General features: G+C 41.3%; 1 protein-coding gene across 10 annotated transcripts in view; it reads left to right on the top strand.

Annotated features, from left to right (window-relative positions):
- Positions 1-11161, top strand: part of SCMH1 (Scm polycomb group protein homolog 1) — a 199966-nt gene that overhangs the window by 169271 nt on the left and 19534 nt on the right. For all 10 annotated transcript variants that reach the window (XM_064281805.1, XM_064281804.1, XM_064281803.1 and 7 more), the window contains 2 exons: positions 2186-2312; positions 10556-10756. In XM_064281805.1, coding sequence (XP_064137875.1) covers positions 2186-2312; positions 10556-10756 — 328 coding nt within the window. The remainder of the gene's footprint in view (positions 1-2185; positions 2313-10555; positions 10757-11161) is intronic.

Here is an 11161-nt window from a genome sequence, read left to right as displayed (position 1 = left end):
ACGGCTGCTAACCAAAATGTCAGCAGTTCGAATCTGCCAAGTGCTCCTTGGAAACTCTATGGGGCAGTTCTACTCTGTCCTATAAGGTTGCTGTAAGTTGAAATCGACTCGACGGCAGTGAGTTTGGTTTTTTTTGGTCATCAACAGATTGACGGTTTTGTTTTGTTTTTATTGTACCTTAGATGAAGGTTTACAGAACAAACTAGCTTCTCATAACAATTAGTACGCCTACCGTTTTGTGACATTTGTTACCAACCCCACCACATGTTAGCACTCTCCCTTCTTGACCTTGGGTTCCCTATTACCAGCTTTCCTGTCTCCTCCTGTCTTCTACTCCTTGCCCCTGGGCTGGTGTGCCCCTTTAGTCTCGCTTTGTTTTATGGGCCTGTCTAATCTTTGGCTGAAGGTGAACCTCAGGAGTGACTTCATTACTGAGCTAAAAGGGTGTCTGGGGCCATATTCTGGGGGTTTCTCCAGTCTTTGTCAGGCCAGCAAGTCTAGTCTTTTTTGTGAGTTAGAATTTCGTTTTACGTTCTTCTCCAGCTCTGTCTGGGACCTTCTATTGTGATCCCTGTCAGAGCAATCAGTGGTAGTAGCCAGGTACCATCCAATTATACTGGACTCAGTCTAGTGGAGGCTGTGAAAGTTGTGCTCCAATAGTCCTTTGGACTGATCTTTCTTAGGTTTAAATCTTATCTTCATTTTTTACAGTTGTGTGGCTTTCAGGTTGTTTCTTTGAGTAAGGCTCTGAGCCCTAGTTTTCTCATCTGTAAAATGGAGATAAGACGATGTGGGAGTAGATACCATGTAAATACATGTAAAAAAAAAATGCATCTCAAGTGGTAATAATGCCTTGCATTTTCTGCTTTGTTCTACAAATTTTGGGCACTTTTTCAACACCAGCTTCTTTCTTCAGGGAGCCCATGAAATTCTACCACCAACTTAGTGAAGTGGAGCTGGTATTCCTTTCTTCCTTCACTCATTTCTTATTTGGATTTTACTTTTACCAATATCAAAAAACGTGTACCATGTGTGCTTGTAATGTTTCATGAGGGTTTGCATGATTGCTTTTACAAGAAAAACCATCCTTATGTACGCCTGCTTCCCTCAGTGCCTTCTCTTTACATAATATACTCCTAGGAGGCAGATTGGTTTGCATAGCTTCCAGGAGTGAACCCTACATTGGGCATTTTGTAATCTTGGTGATGGCTGTGTTTTCCCTGCGTTCAGAAAGACTTTTTAAAAAACTTTTTCTTGGAAAGAACTTTCTGATATCTTATATATTCTCCCCCAGGGACTGCCCTGAATAGCATAGAGGAGGTATTAGATTTCTCTTAAATCATCTTTATTACTTCTCCCATTATTGGTGTTCTACACTGTATGCTTCATTGAAAAACATTTATTGACACCTACTATATGCCAAATACCATGCTAAGCATGGTATTCAGAATCAAACTCCTAGGGGGCTCCAGGTTAATAGGGGACACCAGTATGTAAAGATTGTGATAAATGCAACAATACAAAGTGCAGAGGTAGCATAAAAGAGCCAGTAATTACTAGGAGATGTCTGCAAAAGCTCCCTGAATGAACAAATGTATAAGGTTAAAAACAGAGGAAAGGGCATTCCAGGCAAAAGGGAGTTTATTGCCATAAAGGTGTAGACCCGGTAATTCGCGTGGTTTTTAGAGAAGTAATGCAATTAGACATTGCTAGAGTATAAAGTCTAAGATAAGAATCACAGGTAATGAGCTGAAGAGATAGGCAGGAGAAAGTAATTCATAGAGTTAGAGAAAGGGCTGTTTCCACTTTTAGAGAGAGAGAAATAAAGTACAAAGTAATGTCAGGGTAGACTTAAGCTACAACAGTCCTTTTTTTTTTTTTTTTTTTTAATCCTTTTTGCTTTTGACCCTCCAACTAGTAAAGAATCCAGAACTTCATATTATGATATTGAATCTCGTACGAAAGTCTGTGAGTTAAGCTCTAACTCTGCAGAGTCTAGAATCTTGGGCATAGATTCAGATAATGTTTGCTGTACATAAGCACTGGGCCAGGCGCTGTGTGAAAAACACAGTCCTATCTACAAATATATTTTGGTTTCATGGGTAAATTAAGTGCTAGAACTAGAGGAACAAGAAGACAAGTTAAATATCATGGGTAGCAAACTTTTCCGCATCCATTTTGACAGAGAAAACCTCGGACTTTGGTGAACCCACCACCCACCTCACCAACAACCAGCACCCCTGAACCGGATACCAGCACTGTGCCCCAAGATGCTGCCACTATCCCCAGCTCAGCCATGCAGGCCCCCACAGGTAAGAGCAGATCTCGGGACTAGCTGCACCAAGCCCCAGACCCCAACATTTGTACGTTCTCTTTGTCTCATACCAATAATTAGTCCCCTGTCCATTTGTAAACCTAAGTAGAGTCTTTTAAAATATATGTATCTTTGGCATTTGAAATAGTCTCAGTGAAACCTGTCAAAACAATCAAAGAAATCTGGGTTGGCATTCTTTGAGCTCTGGGTTGGGGAGCTGGGCAGGAGCTGGGCCAGCACCAGGCAATCTCTGGCCCAGTTTGTAATAATACTCATCCTTCCTAGTTAGGGGTACTCCTTTCTTAGAGGTCCCTTCCAGAGACCATGTGCTTATCTCAGTAGTGTTACCACCACTCAAATATGTCTGAGGCTCCTCTGATTTTTTTTAACATCAGCAATGGTGGCAAATCTTGGTGCTGTGAAAATGGTTTATTTTGGAGAGCAATCAATGAATGGTTGATTCAAAGCAAAATCTGGTGGCTAAGGTGGGTGGGTAATCAATCTGGGTTATGTGTATCTGTTCGCATTTTATAAACTGTTTATGAAGGTCTCTATAAGAGCTACCCTTTTCGAATAGATACACAACCTCCTTATTGGGTGATTATAAAGAAAAAGTCTTGGTTTTTTTTTTTTTAATGTGTAAGTTAAGATACATGTGTGAAACCTTGCTGTAGTTACTCTGCAGACACTCCGTCTTCTTTAGGGAAGTCTGAGCGGTTGGAGTGATGCCCACGGAAGTCAGGGTGGTCTTTTTCTTAAAGGATCAAGTATCTGGGCCCGAATCCCAGAATGTTAGAGCCTGAAGGGAAGGCCCAACCATAGATTCCTCTCTAAATGACCTTTAGAAGACAGCAGAGCCTACCTGTAGCATGTGTGTCCAGCTCTAGTCAGGGCCCTATTGTATGATTTCTCCAAATATGTCACCTGCATTTAGCTCTAACCAGTTACTGGGTTTGTTTAGTCCAAAAGTGTCATTATATTAATGAATAGTGACTTTTTCCCCTGAGCTCATATATGAGGAACTAAGGACAAGTGAGCACCTTGGTAAAAATATTGATTACATTTTTCAACATCATAACATGCTGCTAGATGCCTGTATACCTGCTTCGTTTACCCCACATCATTCTAGATAGCACTTAGGTGACTTTTCAACAGTACCAGGGGCACTCGCACAGCAGGAGCTTCATGATTATGCCTCACTCTTCTTTTAAATGACACAGACCATCTCTGCTGCAGTCACTGGGCTGGCGTCCCTCATTTGGCCTGAATCTCATCACCTAGCTAATTGGGAACTTCCTTTGTATTGTGGGCTCCTGGCCAGGCTATAGCAGTCTTGACTGATCATTGTGTCACTGTCTCCTGACTGGGCCCTGGCTCACTCTATGTGACCTTGACATCACTTTCCTCTCTGAGCTTCAGTTTCTACATCTATACAATGATAGAATTACTAGTCCAGGTTACCTTTATTATCTTTTCAAACATTAACAATAAAAACCGTCTTAGATTTAATGTTATGTACCACACGGTATCCTTTATTACCTACCTTTGATTTTTGTAACTATACAAACTTTTTTAAAAATTATTTTTATTTTTATGAGTTATACATACAGTTCAAAGAAACAATAAATCTACGAGACTCATTACAAAAACAAAATAGACTCCCTCAGCCCCCTGCTGCTTACTGCTCCCTAGAAGCAGTCACTTTCAATTCAGCTAATTGTTTTATTTACCCTCATATATCTAAATAACATGTTTACATTGCTAATTTTTTCAGCTTTAGGCATTTTTCGACTATTGTAAGGAAATCAAACAAATCTCACCTCTCATTTGTCTGCCACCTCTGTTCTGACAGCAGCTATACACGCAGCACCTCTGCACCCTAAACACCCAGAGCCAGATCAGACCTCACAACTCAGAGGACACAGTCCAGGAGACTGCCAAGTTGGCCCAAGATTTCAAATGCCAGCCACAAGCTTGGGACTCCCCATGGGGCTCAACTCACTTTTGACATGCTGGCTACAAACATGGGGTTCCCGCTGCCCCTCAGGATACTAGCTATAAACTCAGGGGTCGCCAGCCCACACACATTTCTGACCTCCTGGCTCCCACTGTTCCCTCAGGCTCAGTAATTTGCTAGAATGACTCATAGAATTCATGGAAAGCACTATACTTATTTTTACAGCTTTATTATAAAGGATATAAATCGGGATCAGCACAAAGAAGAGATACATAGAGTGAGGTCTAAAAGGGCTTCCAACATGGAGCTTCCATGTCCTAAAGAGGGCTCATAACCCTCCTGAGAGCAGATGGCTTTTTCAAACCAGGAAGCTCATGGAGCTTCCATGTCCAGAGCTTTTATTGGGGATCTCATTACATAAAGCAAACTTCAGCCCCTCTCCCCTGAGGTGGATCAATATCACGTTGTGATGATAAGTTTGGTATCACATGGTGGGTCTTTCTGGCCTGGCCAGCCCTCCACCTAAGAGTCACCTCATTAGCATAACCTTCTAGATTAGATGTGATCTGGAGCCCTTGTCAAAGACATTTATGATTACTGGGGAAATTCCAACGTTTTAGAGATTATCTCTCAGGAACCACGGACAAAGACCAAATTCTTTAGGTAAAGTTAATGTAAACTCCACAACTACTCAGTAGTAGATGAGGATTTGACTCTTAATCTCCTTGTCCCTTCGCCATTCACACATACTTACCCCAGTACAGTGATATTATAACTTTGGTTAGATCAAAATTTGGCGTTTTTCTTATTATGACTATTTAAGTGCTCTTCTCAATTGAGCCATGTAGTGTACTATGATTACTTTTCTTTTTTTGTTGTCGCACAACATTTTGTCTTCAGGGGAATAATTATCTTGTTGGTTTCTTTGTTATTTATTTTTTTTATGTACTTATTAATCAATTCAACCTGAAACTCTCTTCTTGTTGTATATATCTCTCATTACGTTCAAGCACATTAGATAGTCCATCCAGGTCATACTCTAGAAGAAATCTCTTCTGGAGCCTTCTGAGTTGGTTGGGATTCCCTCCACTTCTCTTTTGTGTTAGATCCCGTGTGCTCCTTCCTGTGTCTTCCTCTTTTAGATTTAGATAAAACCTGTTTATTCTCTTTGAAGCGTCTCTTTGTCCCCAGTATTATGAAATTTCACCTTGAATGAAAGCATTTTATTCTATCATGCTAGACACTTGATAGGCCCATTCCATTCTTTAGTTTCATGACATTTTCTAAAAGTATTTCATCAGTGGTTTTCTTTTTTTTTTTTCTATTCACTCTTTCTGGCGTACCTGTTATTCAGATGATGGACCTCTTGAACTGGCCGTCTAATATTCTCATCCCTTCTCTCCTAATATCTTTGTCTTTTTGTTCAACTTTCTTCAAGCTTTCCTGAACTATATCTTCTAAACCTTTTATTGAGTTCTTCATTTCTGCTATCTTAATTATCAATATCTGTTATTTCAGTGGCATTTTCCAAAGCATATTTGGTAGAAAACCAGTCCTGCCAATTGCTCTGCATAAAAGGCTTTAATGTGGTCAAGTACATTTAGGAAATGTTTATACTCTACCTCACCACTCTTAGAGATTAGCCTTTGGTTGATATTTTTGTTGTTGTTGTTTTCTCTGGATGTTTTAATAGCATTCAATTCTGATTTCATAGATGCAACAGAAAACCAAAACACAACAGAATAGGAAAATATTTTTATGACCTCAAGATTGGGAAGGGTTTTTTAAACAAGGCAATACCGTAAGAGAAAAGATTGATAATATTTAACTATAATAAAATTTAGATAGCTCATCTCTGTTCTACATGGCATCAACTGGGGTGGCTCTACTGGGGCTGGAGAATCCACTTCTAAGACGGCTCGTGTATGTGGCTAGCAAAATTGGCACTGTCTCTTGGTTCTTTTCCAGATGAACCTCTCCAAAGAGCAGCTTGGGCTTCCTAATAGCATGGTGTCTGGGTTCCAAGAGTAAATGTCCCAAGAGACATGAAGTAGAGGCTACCACTTTCTTAAGGCCTGAGCCCAGAAATTAGTGTAACATCATTTCCACCATATTCTCTTGATCCCAGATTCAAGAAGAGAGGAATAAAATCCTATCTCTTGATGAAAGGAGTGTCAAAGAGTTTTGGAACCATATTTAAGACAACCTTAGTCTGCTCTCTGGACGTAAATTTTTCCATTTGCAAAAATCATTCTTCCCCTCAAAAGATTTCCAGAAGTTTCATCCCTTGATAATACCAGGCTCAAGGTCCAGGATCTTGTCATTTAAATCAGGTCCAATGCACATGAGGTCTGTCAGGTACAATTTCGCGGGAACAGCTCCTTGAGTGTGATTCTTCTAGATTTGAAGACCTATGAACTAAAGAAGCAAGTTATCTGCTTCTCACACACCCAGTGATGGAACAGGCATTGGATAGCTTGTATAGATACTACAGTATCTATAAAGAGCCCTGGTGGTACAGTAGTTAAGCACTCGGTTGCTAACTAAAAGGTTGGCGGTTGGAACCCACCAGCCACTCCGCAGGAGGAAAATGTGGCAGTCTGCTTTCGTAAAGATTTACAGCCTTGGAAACCCTATGGGGCAGTTCTACTCTATCCCATAGGGTCACTATGAGTCAGAATCGACTCAACGGCAACAGGTTACCATATCTTTAAAAGAAAAACTGGAGCCACACAGCAGTCACTGACCTATAGAAACTGAAATCCACTGGGTACATGTTGCCAACTCCTTAAAAAAAACCTCCTTAATTAGGTTCAACTCCTTAATTAGGTTCAATTCCACATTCTGGGAGTTGTTTTCATGGCTCTTGGTTTTGTCCTCTGTATCACCTCAGTCTTTTTCTTGCCTATAAAAAGTTGGAGACCCAAAGGATTCTTTTCATTTTGTACCATCTCTGTCCCTTTTAGTTTGAGCTGGCAGTGCTTCCACCAGAATGATTCTTTTAGAAACTTGAGGGGTTTTCCATGAATGTTATCAGGGTTCACTTTATTAGACAAAAGCCACAACCAGAAGTCTCTTGAAGATAAACCCTTCTCTACTTTGGGCTTCCTGTGCAGCAACTGTGGGACAATGCCCTTAAAATTCTTAAAAATCCTGTTGTTTAAGGGAGAGAATCTGCGAGCCATACTCTTAAGGTCCTTAGAGGGCCTTTTGGTGTGAAAGAGTCTATGAAACATAGTCTTTGATTTTTCCGACTTCATGACAAAGGATTTTATTGTCTCTGGATTTGACCTGAGACCCTTTCTTAGTTTAGTGAACCGCGTAAGTCCTGGACCCTCTTTTTTTTTTTTTTAGATCATCTCTCTTACCTTGTGTTTTATCACAGGCAGTAAAAAGAAGCCAGTTGGTACTTCCATTACTCTGTCTGAATGTCTCCTTAGCTATCTCATTGAGTTCATCAGGTACAATTCCTTTTTCCCATGTTAGTGCAGGCATATTAGTGCTATCAAATTTTCTGCTACTACCTAACAATCTTTCAATAACATTGTCCTCACTTTCCTTTAAGCCCTTATTGACAGCCTTCTTGACGCCCTTTAAGCTTCGGTTAGAACTCTCAAGGCCCTTTCAGTTTTCACTAATACTTTTTTTGTGGCTCTTTATGCTTCTTTAGGCCTCAAAGCCAGTGCTGTGTGTGTTAGGTTTTTGTTACGACAGCACCCTACTTGCAGTACCAGAATCTTCTCTGGTACTGTGGAACAAACCACAGAGCCTCATGGCTTAAGACAGCAATGTGGGCAGGGTGGATAGAGACAGCTTGTCTCTGTTCCTTGCAGTGACAGCTGAGGCGGCTTGACTAGGACTGGGGGATCCACTTCCATTGTGTGGCTGACAAGTTGGTGCTAGCTGTAGGTTTCTCTCCACATGAACCTTTCCACAGGGTGACTTGTGCTTTTTCGCACATGGTAGTTGGATTTCTAGAGCAAGTGTCCCAAGTGATAGGAAGTGGAAACTGCCATTTTCTTAAATCCTGGACCCAGAAAGTGGCATATTGTCACTTACGCCACAGTCTACCGGTCAAGTGTCACAGAGCTTGTTGAAAGGAGTGTCAAGAAATTTTGGGGCCATGTGTTAAAACTGCCACCATCTTCTAAAGGTTTTATAGTTTTTATATTTTACTCTTTAATCCATGTAGAATTTCTGTTTTTTAATTATCACCGGATTAGTTAATATTTTTTCCTTTGTGTGTATGTATTTTTAACTGAAGTAAAATTTATGTACAGTGAAATGAACAAACAGATCTTCGGTCTACAACTTTGGTAAGTTTTAATAAATGTAAGCGCTCATGCAGCCACAACCCCAATCAAGATATAAGATGTTTCTGTCATCCTGAGGCATTCCCTCATGCTTCCTTATAGTCAGTCTCCACTCCCCATCTTTATTCTGATTTCTGTCACCATAGCTAGTATTTGTTTGTTCTTAAACTTAATATAAATGGAATCATACCATGTATACTCTTTTGTATCTGATTTTATTTCACTCAAAATAATGTTTTTGAGGAGCACCCACGTTGTTACGCCTACCAGTAGTTCTTTCTTTTTTATTGCCAAGTTGGTATTCTGTTAAATGAATCTATCACAACTTGTATATCTGGTCTCTTGTTGATGGATATTTGGATTGATTCTCATTTTGGGCTGTTATGAATAAACAGATATGAACATTCTGTTAAGTGTCTTGTCATAGACATATGTTTCCATTACACTTCTTATTTCACTTAATTCTTAATTTTTAGTTGTTTGCAGTGCAAGAGTCATATTGGAAATCCTATTTCTTAAAAGAATCATGTGGAAATCCTGCCTATTTCTTAAAAGGCTTCAATTAGTCCTTCCTTTATTCTTCACACCCACCTCCAGAGGCACCTACTCTGCCAATTCCTGGGCATTGTGTGGATTATAAAATGAAACTGCTTAGTTCTCATCATTCCCCATTTCTGGTTTAAGAGTCAGCTTTCTTGGGTCTGCTAAGTCAGCTGTTACTTTTCCAACCTACTTTCCAACTTCCAAAATCCTAATGTTGTCCTATCTTGTTATCTGGCTATCATCTCAGTGGATTTCAGGAGAGAACAGAGTTAAATGTGTTCAATTAATCTTCACTTTTTCTTTTTTTCCCTGTTTTCTTTTTCTCCTGTCCCCTTCTACATCTCTTACCCCCTCTTCTGTTCTCCTTTCTCTTTTCCCCATGTTGCTTCCCTTTAGAATTAAAATTATAAAGGTGGAAGAGTCCTCAGAACATCTGGCTCAGCCCCTCATTTTACATACGGTAAACCTGAGGCTCAAGGAAGCCAGCAATCCATCCATAGCCCACAGAGCTACTGCTCTGATCTTTTTTTTTTTTTTTAACCTTTAATAGCAAAAGAGACTTTGCTCCCCTCCCCTTCAGTTGGTGAGCCACACAGTAGGAGAAAGAAGAGTATCCCTACTCAAGTGGGAACCTACAAGACAGACCAGGGAGAGAATGTCGCTGCTGACCAGGCTGCTGTGGAGCCTCTCCAGAGACCGAGGAAACAGCTGTTCAGGACTGCCTCTTTTTCCTGGGCTCACCCTGCCCCGACCCTACCACAGTGCCAGGTGGAGAGTGGTAACTAGGACAGTGCCCTGCTGTCTTGACAGGAGAAACTGCTGAAACAAACTTATAGATGGGACCCAGCCCTTCTTTTTTTTTTTTTTTATTTCAATTTTTTTCTATCTTTACTACTTTCTTTGGGCCTAAGTATTGATGTAGATGATAACAAAGGTACTCCAAGGCCCAGAACAGAAAGTAGAGACCAGAGGTATGATCATCCTAAATCCAATCCTGCGCGTGCGCACACACGCGCTAATATTGTCGTGGCCCCACAGTTCCTTACACATAAAAGATGAGAGATACAAAGAATATGCGAGACAACCAAGTAGAGAAAATGCAAGTACATACATCTCGGGAATTATTTCAGTTTTTTTCCCAGTGACATAAGAGACAAAGTGTATGTTCTGTGCCTTGGCTTTTGATCTGGGCCGTTCTCCCAGTAAGCTGTGTTTCCAGAGCTTTTGGTCATGCAATGTGGGCTGGCAGCAGCTGGGCACAGCCTTTTCTTGGCCCCCATCCTCCACCCCCCATGTTTTACCAGCTTAGCAGCTGGGAATCCTGCTAGGGACCAGAGCCCAGTGTGTAAAAGACGGAAGGGAGCATTGTTCTCTGACTTCTCTATCCCCAGAGACTCTTTAAGCTTCTTCGATTTTTTGTCTCCTCAGTTTGTATTTACTTGAACAAGAACGGCAACACAGGCCCCCACTTAGATAAGAAGAAGGTCCAGCAGCTCCCTGACCATTTTGGGCCAGCCCGTGCTTCTGTGGTGTTGCAGCAGGCTGTCCAGGCTTGCATCGACTGTGCTTATCACCAGAAAACTGTCTTCAGCTTCCTCAAACAGAGCCACGGTGGTGAGGTTATCTCAGGTAAGCACCCTTGGGCTGGTACAGCTACCTAGCCAGAGGGACAGGCCTTCTTCAGTGGCTGATTTCTGACAAGGCATCTGGTGCCTACTTCACACCTGTAGACTCTAAAGAAATGTGAAGGTATTCCATTCCTCAGAGTCCTCACCTTCAGCTTCCAGGGCCCCTGTGAGTCTCATACATTACCTCTGCCAAGGAGAATACCCCCACAGACTCTGCTTAACTGAGCCCCTAAATAGACTTCTGTCCTACCCTATCTGCTCAACTCTCCCATACAGAAAGTATATTAGTGTGGGGGCTAAACAGTGGCAGCAGCAGGGTTTCTCTAGACTGCATAGCCTCCCACCTGGCTTCAGGGAGCCACTGAACTCTTCCCTCATTTTTTTGAGTCCTTAACTTCCCAGCCCT

This window comes from Loxodonta africana, chromosome 3, assembly GCF_030014295.1.
Source record: "Loxodonta africana isolate mLoxAfr1 chromosome 3, mLoxAfr1.hap2, whole genome shotgun sequence".
Lineage (NCBI taxonomy): Eukaryota > Metazoa > Chordata > Mammalia > Proboscidea > Elephantidae > Loxodonta > Loxodonta africana.
The sequence above is the reverse complement of the archived record's forward strand: the minus strand, read 5'-3'. Positions and strand labels throughout refer to the sequence as shown.